General features: G+C 31.0%; 1 protein-coding gene and 1 pseudogene across 2 annotated transcripts; one reads left to right on the forward strand and one right to left on the reverse strand.

Moving 5' to 3' along the window:
• The first annotated feature begins 1,051 nt into the window (after window positions 1-1,051).
• Window positions 1,052-2,636, forward strand: LOC111310161 (heat stress transcription factor B-2a-like). The gene is made up of 2 exons (XM_022909342.2): window positions 1,052-1,524; window positions 1,665-2,636. The coding sequence occupies exons 1-2, from the start codon at window positions 1,270-1,272 to the stop codon at window positions 2,385-2,387; spliced, it is 978 nt and encodes a 325-aa protein (XP_022765077.2). The 5' UTR covers window positions 1,052-1,269; the 3' UTR covers window positions 2,388-2,636.
• A 1,945-nt stretch (window positions 2,637-4,581) lies between these two features.
• LOC111302949 (uncharacterized) lies at window positions 4,582-27,634 on the reverse strand (annotated as a pseudogene). The gene is made up of 9 exons (XR_016344891.1): window positions 27,492-27,634; window positions 27,229-27,378; window positions 27,026-27,141; window positions 15,561-16,294; window positions 13,215-13,237; window positions 7,459-8,181; window positions 6,362-7,335; window positions 5,790-6,185; window positions 4,582-5,338 (listed from the first exon to the last, which is right to left on the reverse strand). The product of XR_016344891.1 is annotated as an uncharacterized LOC111302949 (transcript).
• Between the last annotated feature and the right edge of the window lie 192 nt (window positions 27,635-27,826).

Genomic DNA, 27,826 nt, shown 5'->3' on the forward strand with positions numbered 1-27,826 from the left:
TTTTTAATACTTTTTTAGTCTAATAAGAAAAAACAATTTATTTAAATTAAAATTTATAAACATATTTATTAAGAATATTTTAGTCAATCTTTTAACACTTTTAGAATTAAAATTTTAAAATTTTAAGTAGTTTAATATTACATAAATATTATTTTCAATTCTAATTTATTTAAATTAAATTTAAATTAATTAATTAAAATTATATATTTAAAAATAAATTTGTTAATTTAAAATTTTATAAAAATATTTAAATTGATCACTATTAATACTTTTGAAATTTATACTTTTATATAAAAATTTATAAAAATATTTAAATTGGGCATTATTAATACTTTTAAGATTTACATATTTATATATAGACTATAAATGATATATATAAATTTATTGTTCTCAATGTCAATATTTTGTGCAAATAAAACAGTAGTAGTAATTAATAAAGGGAAAGCAACAGAATAGGATACAAAGATCGAATTCAACAATCTTTTTAATTAATCAGCAATGAAACCATATTTTTTTTTACTTTTTAATTAAGAACCTGTTGACAATGGAGAGATGGGATTTGGTGGTTGTTAGGGATAGATTTGTCCCCAACAATAAGAAAATAACAAAGGAAGTGGAGGAGGTGGCATGGCAGCATATATATGATTTTTATTGCCTTAGAGGGCTGTCGTAGCTGTAGCTTTGCTTCGATACAATCTAATTAAAAAGACAACTTCTTGAACAAGGTTTATTTGGTTGGGCATTGTTGGTACTTGCTAAAACCACTTGTAATGAAGACAGATAGCTTTTTTTTCCCACCTTGTTTGTCTCTTGGATTCTTATTACTACTTACTCAATACCGACAGCTGCGGACCTTAGGAATCAACCGGTAATTCCAATATCGGGAATTTCAGTAAATTTCATAAAATTATCTGTCAAATCAAATTAAGGACAAAACAAATGAGATTGTACCGATCAAAACAGTAAAATTCTGAAGACAAAACCAAGAAAAATGTGGTACCCACTCATGCGCTGCCACGTATAAAGAAGAATACCCAACAGGAAGTTTCTCGACGAGACGTAACGCAGCTTCTCGTTCTTTCCTCTCTTCTTCTTTTCAGTCTCACTTTGCCTTTGTTTTCGTTCCTTTGCCTCTCTGTCTCTTCCCCTTCCCTTATCAGTTTCCTCATACCGTAAAAAGCTGAACCTTCTAGAATTAACAACCACCTCCTCTCCCCCTCTCTCTCTCCCCAAGTTCAAAAAAAAAAGGAAAAAAATTTTGTTTCGTTCATGGCTCCGCCTCCAGTGGAGCAAAACGGAGAGGCGACGACGACTGGAGGAGAATCGCAGAGGTCTGTCCCCACACCGTTTTTGACTAAAACTTATCAATTGGTAGATGATCAAACAATTGACGATGTCATTTCATGGAACGACGATGGATCTACTTTCATCGTTTGGAACGCTGCCGTTTTCGCTCGTGATTTGCTTCCTAAATATTTCAAGCATAACAATTTCTCTAGTTTCGTTCGTCAACTCAATACTTACGTAAGCAAAATAACCCCCCCCCCCCCCGCCACCCAAAAAAAAACACAATTTCTCTAATTTAATATGTTCCTTCTAAGTTCTAAGCGTGCAAATTTTCTTTATTTATGTTGATTTTCTTGTTGTTTTATTAATTATTTTAGGGATTTAGAAAAGTGGTACCTGATCGATGGGAATTCTCGAACGATTGTTTCCGACGTGGTGAAAAGCGGCTTCTATGCGAAATCCAGCGTCGAAAGATGTCGTCGCCAACAGCGACGGCTGTTGCGTTGGCACCGGCGAAAGTGGCGGCGATTCCAATCGCAAAACCGATTATATCTCCGTCGAATTCCGCAGACGAGCAATATCCGGTCATTTCATCGGCCTCATCGCCTTCGAGAGCGGGCCAAACAGGAACCGTTACGGCCGAGCTCATGGAAGAAAACGAGAAATTGAGGAAAGAGAACATGCAGCTTAACAAACAATTAGCGGAGATGAAGAGCTTGTGCAATAATATATTCACTTTAATGTCGAATTATGCGAATTCTCTACCGGAGAGCAGTTTTCCGGCGACGAAACCGTTAGACTTGTTGCCAGTAAAGCGGTTCTCGGACATAGGAGAAGAAGCGGTTGAGGAAGAAACAAGCCCGAGGTTGTTCGGTGTGCCAATTGGAGGAGGGGTGAAGCGCACAAGGAAAGAATGGGAAGGTGTAACGGTAGAGGATGTAACACAATTACAGCTGCAGCAGCCTGGTGGGAGTGGGAACGAGATTATCAAATCGGAGCGGATGGATTGCCAGAACGCGGGACGCGACGATTATCGTGGGAATCAAGACACGCCGTGGCTTCGGCAGTTGCACCGAGCGAATCAGAGGGTTTGTAACTGATTTTGGTTCGGTTTTTAGGTAGTTTTAGACTAGCTTTGTTTGGGCTGATGAAGATCGATCCGCGGAACGCTGGATCCGACCAGAATCCTGTAGTGCGAAGGAAACGGACATGCGGAAAGGAGTCACGTACTGCTTTGTGAAACCTTTGAGTGGAGGTTGACCTCCCAGTTGAAGAATTTTCTTGGGACTTCTTTTTCTGTATATAAGAGAAAAAAAAATAATAAGAGAAAGGGCATTCTAAGGTCTAAATTCTTATTTTACTTCTCTATTGATTTATTTTTTACTTAATAATGAAAATCTAACCATTGATGAGCGTAGAATTAACATTTGAGAAAATTAAAAAAAAAAAAAAAGTATGTGCAAACTGTCATAGAAAGAAAAATCAGGGGCGTCGAAGATAGTTTGTCAGGAAGACATACGAGAAGGAAAAAAAAATAGGGGAAGCAACAAGCAATTGGAGAAGGTAAATAGAATTAAGCAGTGAATAGGTCATTTCTATGATCTGATTTTATATTTTATGCTTTACGGATGACAGACTATGTAAAATTAGCTGACGTCATCACTCAAGTATAGCAATGTTAACAAAAAATTTAGTGATTCCAAAAGGCATATGAGTTTGTGAATGCTTATGTCCAAGACGTTGAGTTTTTAAAAGTCATTAACTCCCAATGCTATTTAGTTGTTAAAGAACCAACGCACAAATTTGGAAATGGAATCTGATTTAATATTTTTATTTAATAAACGAGTCTAAGTAAGCTTTAGTAAATTAAATTAGAGCTTTTATTGTTTTCTTAGGAACTTTCATGGAGAATTTGTAAATTCTTTTATGATCAAGCCTTGATATAAGTAAACTGGAAAATTCGTATACTTTTGGCGGCTGACATCACACGATACATGATAAAGGGTATAATATTTGTACTTTTGTGTCTTTCCTTAAGATAATATTAAAGACTTTGAAAAATATGGATTCCAATTTGATATCAATATTTTTTATAATATGCATATAATAATATCATTATTTATGTTTCTCAACACATAAATTCGAATTATACATCTGGAATTTGGAATTGAAATGCTAAAATATTCAGATAGTAAATTAGAGTTATCATGTAGCGGCTAAGGCGACAGTGTTGAACAAGAAGTCTTGGCTCCATGATTGAAGAGAAAAGCTGTAGATGATAGGAACCGCAGGCGTGGAAACGGAGCCCTTAACCACATTTAAAAAAAAAAAATTATTGTGTAGATTGTCATGATTCGCAGCTCGCATGCGATGGCTTTATGGACTGATTTTAAAAAGCATTACGTAATGTTTGTAACCGCGTTGATTGCAACAGGGGCGTGCATTTTCCTGCTTTGGCGTCTACAGGTTTCTTCATAAAGCAACAATCTAAAGCTAGTAAAAAAGCTAGGATATTCTTTGACTAGCTTTTTCGTATTCACTCAAAGAATTAAGAGAGAGAGAGAAAGAAAGAGAGAGAGCTGCAACTATTGACTGTTTGAACGAAAGTGCCTAAGAGCCTGCCCGTCCAAAACCTATTTAGGTTGGTTTTGGATTTTTGTTTTCATTAAATATTCAGTATGGACCACAATGTCATATTATGGACAAATTCACTGTACATTAAAAAGATCAGCTTGTTTACACCTGGAAGGAAGAAAACTTATCTCTTAAAAAAAAAAAAAAACCAACAAACAAAGAAGTATACTTATTAACCTCTGCATACCAGTAAAGCATGCTTTCAAACTCTATCATTCAATTAAAGCAGGAACAATGTTTTCCATAACCTTTTTTTTTTTTGTTTAAAAATAATAACCTAAAATTTTACAGGAATAATTTTGGAGGTAATCATATAATCTGCCACTATATGTTTATATTTATATTAATATGAAACTGCATTATTGTAGTATTGATTGCAAAAAATAGAACAATAAAAAATTATTGCAATTTTGAGAATCAAATTAATTTCAGCAAAAAGGAGCACATAATACAGTTGCATGGCCTGGATTTGCAACCATCATCTAGGGATACAGGTTTTTTTTTCGGGTTAATGATACGAAATTCATACAGCTTGCCTTGGTCTCTTAGCATGATTCAGAGTTCAGACATTTCTATAAGGTCCATAATGAGGAACCAGAGATCGTTACAGGAGAAACCAGAGATCGTTACAGATTCTCCTGTTCTATATGCAAAGTCAGAACATAAAGGTTAATGAAATCTATAGAAATATCTGTAAACCATAAATAAACTTACAACTATGAAAGATCTTTACTTGTAAGTATATATGTAAAAATGAATAAGGTAATAATACTGGCTGGTCGCAAACCAGGGTCGTAGCTTATGTAAGAGCTACTCGATCGTTTCTAGTTTTGTGAGGAGCAAAAGATATGATGCACTATGCTGGAAAGACGGACAGTTACAACATCCATTTTGGTATCTCATTTGTTCTTAGGCCTGGACATAGCTAGCATCACCAGGGAAATGTTAAAATTGATTATACACCATCCTAATTAAGGCTCCTCCAAGCCCTTCCATAATCCACTTAGCCTAGACAGCCGTTATAAGAACACAGGAAAGCTAAGGCCTTAATTGATCCAAACTGGATTGGAACTTGAAACTAAAAGCAGAAGCAAAAGGCTGCGACATATACTCCAACTTACAGTTGCATGCGCGGACCATATCCTGCAATGCCTTTCTGATACTACAATAATGTGCTGAGCAGATGATTGAAGACAATGATCTGACATGACCCAGTTTCATTAGGTAGTTTACCAAGAAAATGAAGTTACCAAAAGCCTGGATTTGCTTACTCTATTCTTTTAGAGGAATGGAATACACGAAGCCGGAAGTAGCAGGTCACTGGAGTAAGGTTTGACAATAAACTAATTCCCGTCGCATCCACTTAGCAACCAAGAAATAAGAGAACCAATTCACTTGGAAAGGTGAAAAAGGAAACCTGCAAGAGAAGAGAAAAACGGTCAACCACCTGAGATTTCAGGCAGCATATTTGTTAGCTCTAAGCAATGCAAATATATCCTAGTATTACGTTTCGTCACTTGCGCTGAGTTTATGCCGATATCTAGAAAAATACTTGGTAGCTTTAAAGCCCAAATAACAACGTTGCACTAGACTTTAGAGTTTTAAACCATGAAGAAAATCCATCTGACTAGGAGTCTAAGGTTTTGTAGAATTGAACTATAATTGATTTTCTGCTTAGAATGCAAGATATAGCTAAGTACTAGTTGCTAGGATCTTGATTTACAGAGAAGGCAGAAGTGAAATAACTGTCAGTTATGGCTATTGAGAAGTGATAACGCTAAAATATTATTAGATTAGCAACTGAAATCTCATACCATAGAGATTCTAACTTCTTTGTAAATACTTTACAAGATTATTTGAGAAGAAACCTGTTATACTTCCTCTTCCAGTTATACTTCCTAGCAGAAAGACAATTGTTCCTCCTTGATCCCTTTGAGGAGCTTCAGCACATGAAGCATGGTAGGTCTCATAGCAGGATTTTCAGACGGGCAAAATTCAGCAATGCTCAGCACCTTAAGCATCATATGCTTTGAATCCGCATTCAAAACCATTGCATCTAAAACATCCACAGCCTGACCCATTTTCATCTTCGTAGACACCCAGCCAACCAAATTCCCTCCTTCAATCTCTTTAAAATAGGGGCCCGTTGGCTCTTTCCCAGTCACTAATTCCAGCAGAATTACACCAAAACTATAAACATCTCCCTCTGTAGTAGACCTACCACTCTGTTCATAATCTGGTGGAATGTAACCAGAAGTCCCTGCCCATTCTTCAGCCGTACAGAGACTTTTGAATTGCTCGGTACCATTACAAGCTGGCTATAAATGAGTTTAATTCCGTGAAATAACTCGAATTTCAAATCATTCACTTGTTTTAACTACTCATGTTATGGATGTGGGAGCATCAGCTCCGTTCCTGGGGGCTTTTGAGGTGCGGGAGAAATTTCAGTACTAACATGAGTTTCACAAGCACTAATCAGTCTTGCCAGCCCAAAGTCGGCAACTTTTTGTTCAAAGTATTCACTGAGTAAGATGTTGCTGGCTTTGATATCTCTGTGGATGATATGAGGAATGAAACCATGGTGAAGAAAAGCTAGTCGCCCACCAGCACCCATTCAGTTTTGAATCGTTAGGACCAGTCAAGGACATCAAGAACTCCAGTGCGATTTCTCAACCAAAGATCCAAACTTCCATTAATCATGTATTCATAAACAAGGAGCTTCTCCTCACCCAAGGAAAAGTATCCAAGAAATGGAACAAGATTTTGGTGCTTCACCTTATCCAAGGTTTCCATTTCAGCTATGAATTCTCGATTGTCTTGTATTTTGGCCTGGTTTAGCTTCTTAACTGCAACAGTCTTCCCACTAGGCAATTTAGCTTTGTAAAGCGTTCCAAAGACTCCATCTCCTATGACATTAGTCTTATAAAAGTGACTGGTTCCCTCTAGGATGTCCCAGTGTTAGTTTCAGGAGTGGCTATTCAATAAATAGAGCTCTTGATCAATAAAGCTTTTTAATTTAGTTTCCTCAATTTCTTCTTGATCACTTTGCCGACTACCCTCATAATCCATCTCCGTAGAGCAAAGGCTGAAGTGAAAATGATAAAGACATTTGCAGCCACAATCCCTGCAAGACCCCAAGCATTTAACAAAGAGGACCTGTCAAAACTTCTGATCTGACAATCTGAACCCATAATTCTCTCATACGGGTCATTGTTCCCAGCAAGAAAAATCGTTGACAGGAAATACCATTTCTGGGCACAGGTCCTCCCAACTGGTTTTCTGCCGGATTCGAGTAGAGTAGATTGAACAGCCCGCATACTTTCTCTGAATCTGTTCAGATAATCTGTCTCCAGATACATCAAAATACTCAAGTTGCATCAAGTTACCAACTTCTGAAGGAATCTCACCAGTAAACTGATTCCCGTGAAGATCTAAGTATGTTAAGTAAGACAAATTGCCAAAGATTGTGGCAAGTTTCCATCAAAAAATTCATGTCTTCAATCTTCCAAGCCAGGGAATTGGAGTACAGTTGCCTACCCCACTAGAGAGCCTATTCTGCTGAACATAAAGCCCCACCAGGTTAAGCATCTGGGACAAGGAAGAAGGTAGCTCACCAGAAAGATCATTATGGCTTAAATCCAAGTGAGTAAGCTCTTTCAAGTTCCCAAAACTTGCAGGAATAACACCAGATAACTTATTACCGGTCAAATTTAACTTTATCAAACTACCAACACGACCTAAGCTTCCAGGGATGGTTCCTGCAAGCTGGTTATTCCCCAAGTACAAGCCCTGAAGTTTGAGAGAGTCACCAAATTCTACAGGAATTGAACCTGTTAGCAAATTTCTTGACAAATTCAAAGTTGTAAGATTTTTCAAAGTGATCCTGGAATCTTGCCTGTAAGCATATTGTTGTTAAGAAGAAGATCCACCATCACCACACAGGTTCCCAATTCTTCTGGTATTGGACCACTCAATCTGTTGTTTGACAAATCAAATACTCCATGATGCTGAACAAAGCTCGAATCGAGCATATTTGCCTGACGGAAATATGAAGATGGTCTCAAAGGGATCGAACCTGATAGATTATTGTGAGAAAGAACCAGGCATTGCAGCTGTTCCAGGTCTGCAAGTTCCACCGGGATTGATCCAGTGAAATTGTTGTTTCCAAGATCCAATGACCTGTACAGTCTCCAATTTCAACTGGTTTATGTCCTAAGAAGTTCGAGTTCAAGTTAAGCACGGAAAGAGTAGTTAGATTGCCTGTTTGAATTTAATATACAATTAAATAATATAAATAACAATCAGAGATCATATTTTTTATTGCACTGTATTTATCGCATTTTTAGATATTATAAAGATTATTATGGTTACCGCAATCATCATCATTGTAAATTTTTTTGAATTTTACATAATTTATTATAAAATATAATAATTATAATTATAATCATAATAATTTTTATTTAATAATTTTATAAATAATTTATAACACTATATTTTTTATTTTCTAAAAAATTATTCATAATTTTATTTAAATTATAATAAAACATTCATATTTGTTTAGCAATATATTATCACTATAAATACAATAATTGTAGTTGATGGTAAAATTTTACCATATATAAAATAAATCTATAAAATTTTTAATAATTTTATTAAAATTTGAAATATATATCAATAATTGTCGTTGATGGAATTTGAAATTATTTTATTTTTAAGTTAGTAATAAAATGTTAAATATCAAGTATCTAGATTTAATAAAATTACTAAATTAAAAATAAAATAATTTCAAGTTTCATCAACTACAATTATTGATATATATTTCAAATTTTATCATATTGATCAAATTCTTTATTTTCACTTTGAGAGCTAAATTGACTCCATCGCCATCCCTATGACCTTTGTTCTTGATACATTTGAGGTAGAAGATCCATTTAAGGATGATACATTTGTGGTGGGAAATAGATTTATTGTGGGGGATACATTTGTAATGAAAGATACATTTGAAATGGAGTAAACTTTAGTAGTAAGGGACACATTTATAGTAAAAGATACATTTGTGGCGAAAAATAACCATATAGAGGTGGATAATCATAAGGAGATTGAAAATTAGGTTGTTTCAATGGATAGTAACGTCATTGAGTACTATTAAATGATTTACTATACTCAAAGTTACTAGAATTTGGTCTCCTACCTGAAGAGAAAGAACCTCTAGAAATATCATAGTGATGCTTCTTGGCTTTTTCTTTTGATCCAGCTGTACGTGTATTTTAACCCCCATTAGATTTAGCAAATGGATTTACTTTGTAATCTTCCATATTAATGAAAAGTTCACCACTAGCAACAAGTTCAAGTTTTTCTCTAAATAGGTTGTAAGATCGATTTGCATCTATATTATCACCAAAATTTGTACCATCACCATTACTATCATCATCATCTGGACTTAAACCCCATCATCATCACTAACTTGGTGTTGGATTTGAACTTGAATGAGACATATTTTTTTCTTGAGATTGACATGACTATTCAACATTCATTTCATTATAGCAACCAATATGAGTTTTGACTATTTAACAAAAGGACTTTCTTTCTTTTGCAGCCATTCTGTTAATGGATCATTATCTTCAAAAATATGGTCAAGGCTAACAAGATTAAAATTATTATTTATCTCGTCAATACTCATTCTTTTCTGATGTCTCATCTTCATCCTCATGTTGTAATAGGTATATACAAGTTTTTGAAATATTTCAAACTTCAATTTGTTTATTGCTTTGGTGTGAATATAGCTAAACGTGCTCCAATTACGTTCACAATTTCATGCAAATGTTGTTTGACCAAGCACTTTGATTATTAGTTTTTGTAATTTAGGAACACAAGTGTATATAAAATTATTTAAATTAAATTTGAATGTGCTATACAATTAAATAATATAAATAAATTATAATTATTTAATTTACTACTTACTTGGATTCATTTGCTTCCATACTCTTTATGTCTGTAGAGCACCAAATGTTTCATGCTGGTTTCGAAATCATTATATTTGTATAATGCTCCACTCCAATTGAAATTGTAGGTTTAGATAGTAACATATATATAATTCATAACAATATTATATTAAAGTAATAAAAAAATAAATATGTAAGTAATTTAAGCATTGAAAATAAACATATTTTTTAAATACAATTTATAATCTTAGTTTACTTACTAACTGAATACAAGTCAAAATGCATGAAACTCTATCTATTATCAATAACCTTTTTATATTCAGTAAAATAATAACAATTTTGCTAATTTGTTGTTTAGCTCTATCCACAGCCTCGTAAATAAAGCCCATTGTTGGTTTTTCATCACCATCCACAAGGTGCAACACTTTTACCAAATGTTCATAAACTTTTATTACATTGCTTGCTTTTTTCTAAAAATCTTTTCGCAAAATGATTTTTTTGGCTTTATAAGCAGGCCTTGATTTTTATTGTCCCTATTTTGATTCTTTAAATTTCTATATATTCATCAATAAATTTTTAGAGTAATATATTTTAATTAATATTTTAAACAAAGATATCATAAAAAGATGCTAGATTTAAATAGTTGTACTAATTACTAAGTACTATCCTTTAAATTGAACATCTTTCTCAAACCTTACTTTTGCATTGTTATTTCTCTAACTATATGAAATGAGTGACAAATCGAGTAAGAGCAGGATGAAGTATTTGTTTCCTTTCTGTATATTTTTTCATCAAATTAACAGTTCAAATATAATTTTATATAAAACAAGTCATTTTTGTTGCATCATCCAAAACCTTTGCCACATTTTTTTCTTGCCTATATCTATAAGGCACAAGTCCAAATAATGAGCTGAACATGTTGTCCAATACAAATGCTTTCTCTTTTTCATTAGTCTTTATATTGCAACCTTAAGTGCTACCTTACTATTAGTGACTATTTGAACAATGTATTTTTTCCTATCTAATAATCTATAGTAAAAGTTTATATTTCTATCATGAACACTTGAGACATTTATAGATTTTCAAAAAATGATCCCTTTACTATAGTAAACTAGGAAATTAATTATATGCATTTGATTCACATTGTTAATCCAACCATCACACATCAAAGTGGCACCCAATTCATTTCAATAAGCTTTTAATCCATGTAGACACCCAATTTGGTCCAGGCCCGGATCAATTGGGCCTGACCCAAATAGGTAAGCCCAATTCAATTTTTATTTTGTATTACTTTTATTTTTTATTTTTTTTCTTTTGTATTTTATGTATTTTATTATTTATTTATTTATTATTATGTATTAATATATGTATATCTTTATTTATTTATTTATTTATTCTGTTAATATTTATATGTATTTTATTTATATAGTTATATTTATTATTATTATTATATTATTATTATTTTTTTTTACCTTGTAATATTTTTGGATTTATCTTATTTTATTTTTTTAATTATCTGTTAATTTTAATTTTATTCATTTATATGATTTTTTTTTATTATCTGATTATTATTATTATTTTTTTTTTAGGGCTGTGATTGAAAGTTGAAGAATCCTACTGTCAATGGGGATTCAATCAGAAGAGTTCAGATTGGATTCAAAGATTGAATTCCCGTCCAAAGAGGAATTGGGATTGATCAGAAACTCCTTATCAATCTCTATAAAAAGGACCTCCTGGAACAGAATGAAGGAGAAAAAAAAAACAGTGGGCAAAGCTACTGATTTGAGAGAAAATGAGGCATATAGAAAGCTAAGAAAAGGTTTAAGAGTGTTCTGAGAGTTGGAAGAAATTTTTTGAAGATTTTTGGTGATTTTTTTCTGGGAATTTTTGAAAAATTCCAGATTTCGGTTTAATTTTTTGACGAAGATTTCGGCTAAATTTGAAGTTTTCGGTGAGCTACCCAATTTCCGATGAAGAATTCCAGAAATCGATAACCTTTTGATCAAATTTCGGTGAACTTCTAATGAAGTTTTCCAGATTTCGGTGATATTTTCCAGAATCCGATGAACATTCAACCGGAGTTCTTCAACCTTTTAGAGAGAAAGGAAAGGAAAAAGGAAGAAGAGAGAGAGAAGGGAGGAGCGTTCTGCCAAAAAACAGAGGGAAAAGCTTTATATACCCTCACAAAACGACGTCGTTTTGGCCTTAAGTGACCCAGAGGATCCGCGCATTTTGTCGAGATCCGACCTTACCCGAGCGTCGACCCACTATCTGACCCACGCGTGTTTGCCCCCCCTCCGAGCTGAGCCGAGCCGATAGCCGAGCCGCTCCAGGTTTTTTTTTTATTTGTTTATTTGTTTTATTTATTTATTTGTTTATTTATTTATTGGATTAGATTTATTTAATATTTTTTATCTTTATCTTATTTTTATTTTTGTTTTACTTTTTTTTATCTTTATTTATTTTCACTTTTACTTTGTTTTATTTTCTTTAAATAAAATTTCAAAAAAAAAGGTTTTTGAGGAAAAAGTGAAAGTATCAATTTTTCTTAAAAATAAAATTTCAAAAAAAAAGGTTTTTGAGGAAAAGTTGAAAGTATCAATTTTTCTTGAAAATCAAAATTTTCAAAAAAAAAATTTTTAGGGAAAAGTTGAAAGTATCAATTTTCCTTAAAAATAAATTTTCAAAAAGAATTTTTGAGGAAAAGTTGAAAGTATCAATTTTTCTTAAAAATCAAAAATTTCCAAAAAAATATTTTTAAGAAAAAGTTGAAAGTATCAATTTTTCTTAAAAAAATAAATCTTCAAAAAAAGAGTTTTTGAGGAAAAGTTGAAAGTATCAATTTTTTTCGAAAATCAAAGTTTCAAAAAATATTTTTGGGGAAAAGTTGAAAGTATCAATTTTCCTTAAAAATAAATTTCCAAAAAAATATTTTTAGGGAGAAGTTGAAAGTATCGATTTTCCTTAAAAATAAATTTCAAAAAAATATTTTTGGGAAAAAATTGAAAGTATCAATTTTTCCTACACAAGAATAATCATCCTTTCATTCCTTTCTATTTTGATTTTTATTTTTATTTTTTCTTAATTAATCCGACGACGGAGCCTCTGCAAGTGAAACAGTAATTTTTCTTGCATACTCTTGAGGTGAGGGAATTTTTTCAATTTTCTGCTAAAAGTATTAGAGTCAATTGAGAATAATTTTTAATAATTAATTACTTGGTAAAATTTTAAGGCTTTTGGATAACACAAATTTAAGCTGGTACCATCTTTTGATGGGCGTTGTGAGGGTGCTATAACCTTCCTCACACGTAATCGAACTCCCGAACCCTATTCTGGTTAGTAGACCTGAACCTATTCTTTTAGGGACCCTTAAACTTAGGTGTTCCCTGAAAGGACAGATTCCTTAGGTGGTCAATCGCACCTAGATAAAAAAAGATTGGTGGCGACTCCCTTAAGTCAATGTCTAGCGATAGATTTCTGGATCTAAACGTTATGACAATCCATTAACCCATTCATGAATTTGTTGATACTCAAACTCTAAATGCACATTTGAGACCTCATAAGGTGTTGAAAGTTTTACATGCTAACTAAAAAAGAAGTCAATTGTATATTAAAATTTTTGATACTAATTCACCTATCTTCCTTCTTAATGTCTTTAAAAATGAATCACTTATTTTATTGCTTTGAACTTTTACTTCTAACCAATTTAGGTATATTTCCCTTTAATGAAAATTCAGAGTCATTTGACGTTAATTTCCTTATTCTTTCTTCAAAATATTCAGCAACTGAGCCATGAGAGCTTCGTCCCTCTTCATATATGTTACTCCAACCACTAGTTCTTTATCTGTATTCTTATCTTTTGTACCACTCATGTTGTAATTTGATACTATCTTACATGGCTTGTCTAATAACGGTGTCTTTATAAATAAATCCTTCATAATCATAGTCTTCCTCTCTTAATTGTGATAAGAATTCATTTTTTCTTCTTTTGTTGTCAACTTTCTTTAATTTGTTTTATTAAAGGAGTTTTATCGTACTTTTTTTTACTATACCTATTAATAATATAGTTAAGAAAAAGGGAAAAAATTAGTTATACATACTTATGTAATTTTATAATTTTTATTAAGAAATTAAAAATAATATTTTCAAAGGAATTATAAAAACAAATATACCAATAAAGTTAGGACATGGTACAACATTGTCAATTTTATGAGCAATATATTTCTTGAAATGTGTTATTCCTCATTTTACAGCTTTACCACAAAGTTTGTATGAAATATTTCCTTTTATATTCGGCACATGTGTTCTAAAATGCCAACTTATATCATCACTTGGGTCCACCATCTGCTCTTTTACTCGAGAACTCTTCACATTGTAGCATGCTCGTTATTTTGTATAAAAATAAAATAAATTTATATTTAAAAATATTAATTTTATTACTTATTTTCTTATTAAAAATTGAATCTACGTTAAATTTTTAAATTTTTAGTTTTTAATCTTGAGAGTAATAGATCATAATACGCTAAATTTATTAAGTAACTTAATCTTTTTGATATGCTAATTGATGTAAAATTTTTTTATCACAAATTACTTTCAATAATTATATAATAAATAGAAACTTCAATAATTACACAAAAAATAATAAATTAATAAGAATTAATCTAATAGCAAAAGAATTGACAATAATATAAATACCTAAACAAAAAAAAATTATTAAATTTAAAATACAAAATAAAAAATTAGTAAATAACAAAATCAAAATATAATATTTAATTTTAATTATTTTTCATCTAACTTATAAAAAAATAAAAAATTATCATCTAAAATCTCTATATATATCATATTAAATTATTAATTCCTTATTTTTTTTTTCAATTATAAATCTTTAATCCCTCTAACTAAATTTTATTTTAAAAAATTTTCAAAAATTAAAAATTTTGAAAATTATATTTTAATAAAATTAATTATAAAATTAAATAAAAAAAAACCCACCCGTCCCACTCCAACAACCTATCCCCAAATTTCTCGCAAAGTTTGGTTAGCAAATTTCCTCTCTTTGAATCTTCTTCATGGCCTTAAGCCTCCTTCAAGTGAACCTTTTTCAAGTTTTTTTTTCCTTTTTTCTCTGCATCTCTCACTTTCTCTTGTGTACCCTCATCACTATCACGTGCCTACAGGTACCTTTATCTCGTATCTCTCAGATTTTTATAAAGATCAACATTATTCTACAAAAATTTTGTAAAAAAAAAGATAATTTAACTTTTTTACCTTTTTCTTATCGTGATTATTGATTGATGACTTGATACTGATTTAAATTTGAATAATTTACAGATTAAGCTGGGGTTGTTGCCGATTGAATGATTGATAAGTGATTTGATACTATTTTTTAACTTTTTTTAGACTTATTTTGAAATTGAAATTGAGTTAGCTTTTTACTTTTGCAGTATTGTTAGTGTCTTTATTCTAATTCTTGGCAGATTGTGTTGATATATATATTTTTTTAACTTGAACTAGTGATGGGGAAAATGATCGTTATTGCTGCTATTCTTCGTTACGCCATTTTCAACGACCGTTACACATTATTTTGAGTGTGATTGAATTTTTCAATCACATTTTTTCAATAACAGTGGTAAGTAGTGGCGTTACCACAATATTATGACCGTTATTCTACTATAAAATCATTATTTGATTTCCTGCTTCAAATTATTATTACTAAGAACAAGTGTCTCCCATGTAACATCATTACCAATTTTAATTGGCAAAGAACTTTTTAGCATATTATTTCTAACAAAAAACTCCATTAAAATTTTTGAACTCCATAAACTCAAAAGTATCCTACCAGTGAAACTATTGGAGTCAAGGTCAACAACCATCAATGAAAGCACTGAAAGATAATCCGTTATGAACCATTGATGTGATTATTAACCAAAACTAAGATTTTTACACTTTACAAACACATTTTCATTGGTATCTGAAAGATTATTACCATTAAGATCGGTTTCCAAAAGTGATTCTACATTGCATAACTCTTTTGGTATCGAATCTGACAAGATTTTAACTAAGGTGCTTCAACATTAAACACCTCTTTATCTCACATGGGCTATTATTTGAAAAGCAGTTGCTCGAAAGCAGCAAGGATTCCACGTTGTTCCATTTCCCAAGCTAAGGTGACGGTGGCCTAAAGAGTTGATTCTTTTCAGTAGAAAATGCAAGCATAGGCAAGTTTGAAAGCTTCTTAGGCAAGGACCTAGATAATGAATTGAAAGAAAACATTAACATCATCAAATTATGGTAGTTTCTAAGCTTGGCTGGTACTGAACCATTGAGCTCAAAGTAAAAAAGGTTCAATATATTCAAATTCTTTAACTTTCCTATAGACTTTGGAATGAAACATGTCAATGGGTTATAAGAAAGGTTTGTTAGGATCACAACTGTTTTGATATCATTTATTAGATTAAAAAAGTCCCATTAATTAATCATCTAAATCAACAGAAGTAATCCAACAATTAATCTACCACACAAGATATAGCAATTTAATAAGATTTGACTCAACTAACTTACATTCATGGATGAAAGAGAAGATCTATTAGTTATAAAGAATTATCAACATACAATCAAATCAACTATTTATAATTAAATATTTTTAACCCAAACAAATACATGCCCATATGCAACCATGCATAATACTTATATGGACCATCTCTGTATCCTCTTGTCCATTCATAAATATTCAAACATATATACTTATAAGAGGTAAATCTCTTGTAGTTGAAGTATCTATCCCATAAAATCTTATAACTCTCTTACATATTTTTCTTCTACCTAACTCATATAGACTCCACTTATTTATAACCAGACTAACTTACCTATCAAGAATCCATTTTTTCTTAGAATTTTTTTTTTTTTTGCAAATTTTCTTATCCATAAAGTAATATCTAAACAATCTAAAATAAATCTGTTATGGGATTTGAATTATTATTCCCAATAAGGTCAAGCTTAGTAAGCAAATTTAGATTAGATAGTTATTCAGGTAAAAGCCTTGTTATCGAACAAAAAGGTAAAAAAAAAGTTCTAAAGCAATAAAAGTTTACCAACTTGAGATGGTAACTGCCCAGTTAATTGGTTAATGCCAATGTAAAGAGTGACCAAGTTTTAAGATAACCAATTTTTGTATGATATTTGTAGACACCCAATTTGGTCCAGGCCCGGATCAATTGGGCCTGGCCCAAATGGGTAAGTCCAATTCAATTTTTATTTTGTATTACTTTTATTTTTTATTTTTTATTTTGTATTTTATGTATTTTATTATTTATTTATTATTATTATGTATTAATATATGTATATCTTTATTTATTTATTTATTTTTTCTGTTAATATTTATATGTATTTTATTTATATAGTTATATTTATTATTATTATATTATTTTTTTTTTTACCTTGTAATATTTTTGGATTTATCTTATTTTATTTTTTTAATTATCTGTTGATTTTAATTTTATTCATTTATATGATTTTTTTCGATTATCTGATTATTATTTTTTTTTCTTTTTTTTTTGAGGGCTGTGATTGAAAGTTGAAGAATCCTACTGTGAATGGAGATTTAATCAGAAGAGTTCAGATTGGATTCAAAGATTGAATCCCCGTCCAAAGAGGAATTGAGATTGATCAGAAACTCCTGATCAATTCCTATAAAAAGGACCTCCTGGAACAAAATGAAGGATAAAAAAAAAAACAGTGGGCAAAGCTACTGATTTGAGAGAAAAGGAGGCGTATAGAAAGCTAAGAAAAGGTTTAGGAGTGTTTTGAGAGTTGGCAGAAATTTTTTGAAGATTTTTGACGATTTTTTTTTGGGAATTTCTGGAAAATTCCAGATTCCGATTGAATTTTTCGGTGAAGTTTGAATTTTTCGATGAAGATTTTGGCCAAATTTGAAGTTCTCGGTGAGCTGTCCAATTTTCGGTGAAGAATTTCAGAAACCGACAATCTTTCGGCCAAATTTCGATGAACTTTCGATGAAGTTTTCCAGATTTCGATGACATTTTTCAGAATTTGACGAACATTCAACCGGAGTTCTTCAGCCTTTTAGAGAGAAGGGAGAGGAAAAAGAAAGAAGAGAGAGAGAAGGGAGGAGCGTTCTACCGAAAAACAGAGGGAAGAGCTTTATATACCCTCTCAAAACGACGTCTTTTTGGCCTTAAGTGACCCAGAGGATCCGCGTGTTTTATCGAGATCCGACCCGACCCGAGTGTCGATCCGCTATCTGACCCGCGCGTGTCTGCCCCCCTTCGAGCCGAGCCGAGCCGAGCTCCAAAGCCGTTTCTTCGAGCTGTTTTTTTTCCTTGAGCTGAGCCGAGCCGATAGCCAAGCCGCTTCAGGTTTTTTTTTTTATTTGTTTATTTGTTTTATTTATTTATTTATTTATTTATTTATTAGATTAGATTTATTTAATATTTTTTATCTTTATCTTATTTTTATTTTTGTTTTACTTTTTTTTTATCTTTATTTATTTTCACTTTTATTTTGTTTTATTTTCTTTAAATAAAATTTTAAAAAAAAAAGGGTTTTTAAGGAAAATGTGAAAGTATCAATTTTTCTTGAAAATCAAAATTTCCAAAAAAAAAATATTTTTAGGGAAAATTTGAAAGTATCAATTTTTCTTAAAAATCAAAATTTTCAAAAAAATATTTTTAGGAAAAAGTTGAAAGTATCAATTTTCCTTAAAAATAAATTTAAAAAAAAAAAGGGTTTTTGATGAAAAGTTGAAAGTATCAATTTTCCTTAAAAATAAATTTTCAAAAAAAGAGGTTTTTGAGAAAAAGTTGAAAGTATCAATTTTCCTTGAAAATCAAAATTTTCAAAAAAAATATTTTTAGGGAAAAGTTGAAAGTATCAATTTTTCTTAAAAAAATAAATCTTTAAAAAAAAGGTTTTTTAGGAAAAGTTGAAAGTATCAATTTTCTTCGAAAATCAAAGTTTCAAAAAACATTTTTGGGGAAAAGTTGAAAGTATCAATTTTTCTTAAAAATAAATTTTCAAAAAAATATTTTTAGGGAGAAGTTGAAAATATCAATTTTTCTTAAAAATAAATTTCAAAAAAATATTTTTAGAGAAAAGTTGAAAGTATCAATTTTTCCTACACAAGAACAATCATCATTTCCTTCCTTTTTATTTTGATTTTGATTTTGATTTTTCCTTAATTAATCCGACGACGGAGCCTCTACAAGTGAAACAGTAATTTTTCTTGCATACTCTTAAGGTGAGGGAATTTTTTTAATTTTCTGCTAAAAGTATTAGAGTCAATTGAGAATAATTTTTAATAATTAATTACTTGGTAAAATTTTAAGGCTTTTGGATAACACAAATTTAAGCTGGTGCCATCTTTTGATGGGCGTTGTGAGGGTGCTATAACCTTCCTCACACGTAATCGAACTCCCGAACCCTGTTCTGGTTAGTAGACCTGAACCTATTCTTTTAGGGACCCTTAAACTTAGGTGTTTCCTGAAAGGATAGATTCCTTAGGTGGCCAATCGCACCTAGATAAAAAAGATTAGTGGCGACTCCCTTAAGTTAATGTCTAGCGAAAGATCCCCGGATCTAGACGTTATGACAATATTATTGAAGAATTAATTATGAAAATATCCAGAGAGGTTAAATATTGAAGGTTTTTAAAAAGAGTTAAAGGGAGAAAATCTAAAAAGAAATTGTTAGCCAGGTCCAAGAACTCCAACTGAGTTAACTATCTTAGCTAAGCTAATACTATGCCACTAAGTGTATTGGTGGAAAGTTCTAGCATATGAAGATATTTCAAGTTGCCTAGTTTCGGAGGGATTTTTAGATGAAAAAATTTAAGTAGCGGCATCGAGAATGTTAACAAGAAATAAATATTCATGAAGCTAATATTAGAAATAGATAATATAATTAAATTAAAATGTTTAATATGATATTTGAATTTTAAAAAATATTTAATATGATAATTGAAATATAAATTTATTAATTAATTTGATAATTGAAAATATATTTTTTGTTACATAATTGAAATTAACAAATAAATAAGATATTAATTAATAAATTTATAATGCAAATAATTATATTAAAAATGTATAAAATTTAAATATTAAACTAAATATTTTATTATAATTCAATAATTCCTAAAATTAACGAAAAATAATGAAAGCTGTAAAGTTCTAAAATTATAGGTTGATATTCCTAGTTTATTTTTCAAATGGGGAGAAAGAAACCTTTTTTTTTTTTTTAGTGCCACTAGGAACTGGGAATTAGCCCCAATTTCAAAACATGAAATAAAATTCTACATTTTGATGGTATATGATTACTGTTCTGTATTGAAATCAGAGCTATAGTCATATACATCAACATATTATATGCCACTAGCTCGATAGCCAACAGGCTAGAAAAATTACTCCTTTTTCTTTTCTTAAGAATTGAGATTAAGTTTTTAGAAAATTAAAAAAAAATACTCCTTTTATGTTATCCAATTATTATTACTATTATAATAAAGATTGAGAAAAAAATGAGATTGGATTCTTTCTCTAATTAACTTGCTTGTTTTACTAAAAAAATGTGCAGAGCAATTGAGAATTTTTTAAATTGGGGAGTTGATGTTTCAATTTTAGCATCTATAACTTACTATAAAAATTGTTTCCCTTTTATATTGATAGGACGGCTCAGCAATGTAAAAGAAAAACAATTAAGGGATAATTTAAGACTTGAAAAACTTAAAAGAGCTTTTCAAAAGTTTGTGAAAAGTAATCTTAATATTAATTAATTTTTTTACTTTTTTTTCTTATGTTTTTCTTTCATGTTGTTTTTTTGGGTTTCTTTCATTTGTTCTTTGTATTGTGATTGGTAATTTTGGTTTACTTTTTTTTTATTATTAACATTGTATTATGAATTTCATGTGGGATTAGAATTTTTCTTGCATGTGTTTCTTTTCATTTTTTTTATTTTTTTTATTTTACTTAATTTGTTGTTTTCTTAATTTTTATTGTTTACCAAAGTTTTTTTCATTTGTTGTTTCATTTTCTACCTTAATTGATATCTTCATCGCCTTAGTAGTTGGTGGCACGAATGGAAAGGTACCCAACCTATCCACACTACTACTTTTTAGGTATTTTTCTCTTGTTTCCCTTTTTTCCTATTTTTGAACTTTTTCTTTATTTAATTTTTGTGTAGGAAAATCTATATTTGAGCTTTACCTAAAAATACAACTTCTGGTGAACTGAGTTTTTTTTTTTTTTGTTTCTAAGGTTTCTATGTGTTTTCTTTAATGGTTATTTTTCAAATTACTGAAATTTTTTTTGTTCAGGGATTTTGGGTATATGATGGGATTTTAAAGGCATTTGCTAAGTATTTTGAAAAGTATAGGGACATAATAGATTTTTTATGATAAAAGATCGACATATTGGTTGGCCTCGTGGTTTCATATTTATTACCTTTGTGGATCATTTTGTTGTTGACATTGTTATGCAAGAAGATTATGTTTTAATGACAAACAAGTAAGTTAAAGCTTCAACTTTTTTTGTATTGGAAGATTCTACCCTTGGTTACAATTTGGAGATGAAGATGAAAACCGATAGTGGGTTCCGAAGTTGACTTATAGATCACCCATCTAAGTTATTTTCTTCTTTTCTTTTCCTATTTGATTTCTTGATTTTTTTTGCTTTTTTTTATGGTTTGTTTTTTGTTAATGGCTTTCTGTTATTGTTTTGATGTTGTTGTTTTTGCGCATGCATGTTGTTCGATTAACTATTTTTGTTTTTTCATGCATTGCTTTGTTTGCATGTGTCAATGGAGATTATTTTTTTTATGTGGTGATGGGATTTTTTTAGTAGAAAATAGAAATTGGTAGTGTTTGTTGGAGAGATTCATGGCAGAAAAAAATGTTTAAAAAGAATGCAAAAAAATAAAATTTTGAAAAACAAGATCTAGTGTAAATCAAATATTGTAGTTTTAAAAAAAAATTTCTAGATAAACAAAAAAAGTTAGTTGAAGTTTTTGAAAATTGACTATAAGATATCTAAACATAGTATTGTTATTTATGAATTAGATTAAGATCAATACTTGGAAATCAATTTTAATAGTATTTGATTTAATTTTCACATGACTAAGATATTTATGCAGATAGTTGAAATGTATTAAGAGGCTGATTATAATTTTCAGCAAGTATTCACAACTCAACCCCGAGAACTTATTGCCTTTCATATCTTACAAGGCCACCGAATCAATAGCAAATAGACTTTATCAAACAAAATAAACAAAGAAAAAAAAATAAAGGGCCTAAACATGCATGTGTTAAAGGACTTCAAATTAGAGGGTGAGGAAAGGCTTTTAAAAATTCATGAACCAACCTCTGCAACAGATAGGTTAAGAACCTTTGTGATAGTAGATTGAACAGATGCTAACTATCCCATCTGAAAAGTAAACAAGTTTGAATTAAAAGACAATTTATTTTGCCTACTCATCAATTTTATAGAGCAAAGATAACAACTTTAATAGACCATAGCCCTTAAGATAATTTGACTTGCAAGAAGTATTGCCAACCAACATGTTAACCATTCAAGTCGGTACAAGTTCACATTGGTGATCAAAGAGTCAAGATGTTATGAAATTCAAGGATATAGTGTTTATCTTTTAGTACGTGTGAAGGATTAATTTAAGTAATAATAGGATTGATGACTTACATAAAAGTCAAATTCATTAGTTAATTTTTCAAATTGGCAGGATTATTATTTTTTAGATTATTTCGACAGGGGTAATAAGCATCTTTTGGTTCGTCTTATTTATCTATTTACTAATATGTAAATTTTTGTTGTTATTAATAACAAATGGATATATGTTCTAGGTTCAATGTTATAAACTCAATGAAACTTATAGATTGTTGCTAGTATCTTCGTCTTTGTCTTCATACTCTTTTTTTTATAATAATTTGAGACATAAACAGGTTTCGTCTATCAAAATTTATAAATAAATTTAGAACCATTATAAGGGTCAATTTAATATAGGTGTTTAGATTCATTTATACCAATTTAAAGTTAATGAATATTTGAATCAATATTATTCAAAATAAAGACATATTATAATACATTTTCTAAAGGCCTAATTTGTGCATGTAATTATTGCTATGATTTTATTTACAATGTGAGCCACATGGTTGAGAATCTGTTATTTAAATAGCAATAATTTAAATGTAAGAATCTTAGTTGTGGTATTTTTTACCATTATAATCTTTGCCTTCAAGTTAACTATTAGATATATTATTGTTTGAGGAATAACAAATTGTGCTTTCAAATTTATGGTACTTAATAATTAGGCCTAACAATCGACTATAATTTCAAGTTGTTTTTTTTTAAGAAAACAGACCCTAAAATGCTTATGCTTCCAAAAATTTTAGCTTTATTTGTAGTTCTTTCATTGTTTGTAGTTATGTGTTGCTTTATTTAATATGTTTCAATATGCATATATATAAAGCAATTTTCAATTGGTTCTATTAGAAAAAAAAAAAAAGAGTTTTAAGTTCAATTTAATACAATAGAAATCATATAAACAATTTCATAATCTCTCATTTGCCTCTAATCTATTTGTTGATGTTGTTGCAGCAATCAAAGTATTGACTAAGAGTTACAATAATAACATTCAGGGTGTGTTTCATTAATTCTTCTTTTGAATGATTTCTTCAAAGTTTTATTGAATATATATCATATTTAGTATTTCCAATTGATAAACCAAAACCACTAAGCAAATAAAGTTGTGTTCTACATTTTCAATTGAAAAAGCAAAGTCACTAAGCAAACTAATTTGCTATGATATTTATCGACAACTATTAAGTTTATTGTAACAAATGATGTTCATTTATAAAATTAATACTAAAAGCTTACTTAATGTTACTCTCTTAATGGTTTTTCAAATATTGATGATCTATTTAGTTAAGAATTCTTTATTGATACCAAGACTGCATTCATATATTATCATCTTGAACAATTATTGCACTAAAATACAATGTGTAATATTGAATTTATTTAATAGAATTATCAATAAATGATGGGATTTATTTTGTTTTAATTTTTTTAGTAGATTTTAGTACACATTTTCCATTTGTCTGTGGTATTACATTGTTATTGCTTAAAGATGCACTGAGAATTTTTTTACTAATCAAAGTTTTCTTAAAGATTTTATATATGTTAGCTCCTTTTGATTGAGTTTTCAAGTTATGCCTTTGTGTGTAATGAATCTTAGTATCAATCAAGGCAAAATAAAATTAAGAGACTTGGAAGATTTAAAGCTAAATAAGTCAAAGTCATGCTTAATTGATGACCAAAATAGAGACTTCAGTTTATTTTGAATAATGTTAAATTACTAATAATGCAAGCAATAATGGTGTTAGTATTAATGGAGCAAGAAATAATAGACTTTCAAGATTAAATAAAACTACTTTGAATAGATCAGGGCATCGTACAAGTGAAAGCCATCATGCATGAGATATTTGTAACAATGGTGTCATTTTGAAATTCAATCAATAATGAATGTAAAGAGCATGAGAATGTGACTGGTGTAATTGGTAATGTATTGTAAATGAATTAATTTTTTTTATCTTTGTGATTTAGAACTAGATTTGCACATATATTTTACTCTATACTCATCATTATTCTTCATGTTTTCAAAAAAAAATATCATGATCAAGCTTTTATACACCATTGTTTGCTCTAAAATTGAATACTGCAAATCTCTTTAGAAGTTTATTTTTTGTAAAAAGTTGAAGCAGTTTACAGAATATGAAGCAAGCTTTATCTACATTTTTCAAGCTTAGTTGTTTTTTGGTAGTTAATGTAAGTATCTTAAAAAATTGTCAATTGCTTCAAAGTCATTTTCTAGAAGGCTCTGGGATCTATCTTCTACTTTTTGTAGGAAGAAGCACCATAGTTCTACTACTTAGTAGTTCATGATAACTCTCTACTATATGTTAGGTATAAGAAAAGTAATGATAACTAGGTTGGTGATCATCCAATTTCATGGTTTGGCACTTTCGATAAGTTTCCTTGAGATTTGTGGAAGTCATATCCAGAGATGATTATTCTTGCAGCATCATGCAGTAAAAGCTATCTATTTGCTTTAGCTTTCTTTACACAATTTGGATAGAGGCAAAAGGTAGGATTCAGTTATTGCCTATTGATATTTTGCATTATGTTTTCCTGCCCTTCCTCATTCTTCCTGTCAAGGTTAAGATTATTAAATGAAGTAAATATTTAGAACATTGATTACTATAGCATAAGTTCTAAAACTTATATGTCAGATTATTTTTCGATGGTTAAACAATTTTCATACTTTGACTCTTAACTTATTCTGTTACACAGGACATTATGAGGCAAAATCCAGCAAAAGTCTTCATGGTAAGATGAGTAGTAGCCAAAACAAATTAAAAGGAGTAATAGTTGGTCATGGTAGGACAACCAATGGTTTTTTGGGATTTATCTCATCCAAAAAAGACTTAGTATGAGCAACAATCGGTATAATCTTCATCCTCTAATAAATCTAGGTAGCTTGTTGCGTATGGCTTATCTTAGATATAATTTATATCTGTTGTGGTTACATTATAATTTTAACCTTTTGATAACCTATAACCTAAGCTAATGAAACTCGTGTAGAAACATAGATCCAACTTTTTTATTTTTATATATTTTTTAACATTTAAACTAATATACAATTGTATTTTACCCCTGTAAGCTAAGCTGCAATCTTGAAACCTAGTGAGAAGTTTAAGTCAATCCTCATCAATTGCATGCATGTCAGCTTATCAGCTACCTTAGCTAAACCTTTTATTAAAAGAACAAACCAAGAATTAACTAAATATTGTTGGTTCGATATATATAGCCTAGCCAAGCCAAGGTGTTATGGGTCGAGACTTAAGCTCCGAACCCATGCGGCTCCGGGATCCGGGCATTCACCCTTTCGACGTCTCAGATCAGCCTACCTATTACGGTTCACACCCTTGTGAGGTATTATCCGCTCTGGCCCTCCCTGGCCTCAAGGTTTTGTCCTTTAAAAAGCGTCTCACAAGGCAAAGGTGGTGTGAACCCTTATATACCCCAGTAACCCTCCTATTACGTTCGATGTGGGATTCAGGACTCTTCCTTAGGTCCGTGATATTTTTTCGCACCCAACCTTGTGATGCCCTCATCATGGAGGCTGGCCACCCTGCCTACCTCCCTCGAGGTGCTTGACGTGGATCGAATGGTTTAGGGCTGGCTCTGATATCACTTGTCACGGGTTAAGACTTAAGCTCCGAACCCGCGCGGCTCCGGGACCCGGGCATTCACCCTTCCAGCATCCCAGATCAGCCTACCTGTCACGATTCACACCCTTGTGAGGTATTGTCCGCTCTGGCCCTCCCTGACCTCATGGTTTTGTCCTTCAAAAGGCACCTCACAAGGCAGAGGTGGTGTGAACCCTTATATACTCCAATGACCCTCCTATTATGTTCGATGTGGGATTCAGGACTCTTACTTAGGTCCGTAACAAAAGGACTCATTTGATGCATGCACACCATGAGAGAGCAATAAAAACAATTTTAAATCGTTTTTGCCAATGTGAGAATTATCTTTTTCTCTTTTTTTTTCCAAGAAAATTATGCTTCTTTTGTCTCATATTTTGTTCATATACATTTAGTTATTTTTAAAAATATATCTTGGAAATTAAAAAAAAAAAAAACTTACTTTTTTTCCAAGAAAATGATTCTTCTTTCGCCTCATATTTTGTTCATATACATTTAGTTATTTTAAAAAATATATCTTGGAAAATTAACAAAATATATTTTGGATAAATTTGTATTTTATTATTTAAGAAGCAGTGAATTCACTGCTACATGTGAATTATACAAAAGATCAATTATATGGCTGAAACAAGTATTACTCTACAAACATGTCTCTACTTAGCCCCCATCTCTCGTATACTTGATCAAAACCAATATTCCTTAGTCCTGCCAATTTAAATCTAATCATTTTTATGATTTGTCTCAAGTTCTGCTCTTCTGTGCACTCCTCACTTTTGAATTGTCTCTTGTTCTTTTCCTTCCATATCTAATAAATGTATGCACTCCAAGCTAGCGTCATTAGGATTGAAAGCAAAGCCTTCCCTTTTAACCTTCTGATTACCCGAGTTCCTCTTCCCAACCATCAACCTCCCTTTGTAGGTTGCATAGCCTCTGGACTTGCTGGCAAACACCTTTTGAATAGTTGCAACTAAAGAAGATATGATCCCTGTTCTCTGCCTTTTGTTTACACAACACACAGTTTCCATAAACATTCATTCCCCATGAGCTAAGTCTATCCTATGTAGGCAATCTATTAAGGATAACCAGCCAAGCAATAATAGCATACTTGGGAATGTGTAATTTGCACCAGATGAACCTGAGCCACACCACCTTTGCTTGCTTAGGCTGAAGTTCATCTCAGACTGCTGCAATAGAGAAGCCCGTTCCCCTAGTACTCCATTCCATCCCTTCCTCCTTTTGCACCAGAAACCTTAAAGCAAGATTCTTCATCTGCAATAGCTTTTTCATACTCCATCTACTGTTTTGATTTGCTGATATCTCCCATAAACTTCGTCCTTTTAACACACAGCTGTGCACCCATGCAATCCACACTGAACCAGCCCACAAAAATATGGCCCATAGGTGTTTTAACATACAAGCTTGATTCCCCGTTAGCAAATATTTTGGCCCAGTCCTCCCTCAGATTTTGGACTACACATAGTCTGGCCATTTAACTCTAGCTCCTTTTGGCGCGTTAGTTTGCCCTTTCTAAAAATAGCTTGAGCATAATTGTATTACCTTTTTTAAGACCTTTTGAGGGAGTAAGAAGTCTATGCTATACTAATTGTGTATGCTGAAAATAACAGACTAAATCAACTGCAATCTTCCAGCATACGATAGGTGCCTAGCCATCTAACTATTT

Source organism: Durio zibethinus, chromosome 9 (assembly GCF_047325235.1).
Source record: "Durio zibethinus cultivar Kanyao isolate XHJ-2024 chromosome 9, ASM4732523v1, whole genome shotgun sequence".
NCBI classification, from domain to species: domain Eukaryota; kingdom Viridiplantae; phylum Streptophyta; class Magnoliopsida; order Malvales; family Malvaceae; genus Durio; species Durio zibethinus.

Excerpts from the sequence above, each read along its gene's own strand:
- LOC111310161 (XM_022909342.2), top strand. The coding sequence starts at position 1,270 with ATGGCTCCGCCTCCAGTGGAGCAAAACGGAGAGGCGACGACGACTGGA. Across the intron at positions 1,525-1,664 it reads TTCGTCAACTCAATACTTAC|GGATTTAGAAAAGTGGTACC; the intron begins GTAAGCAAAATA and ends TAATTATTTTAG.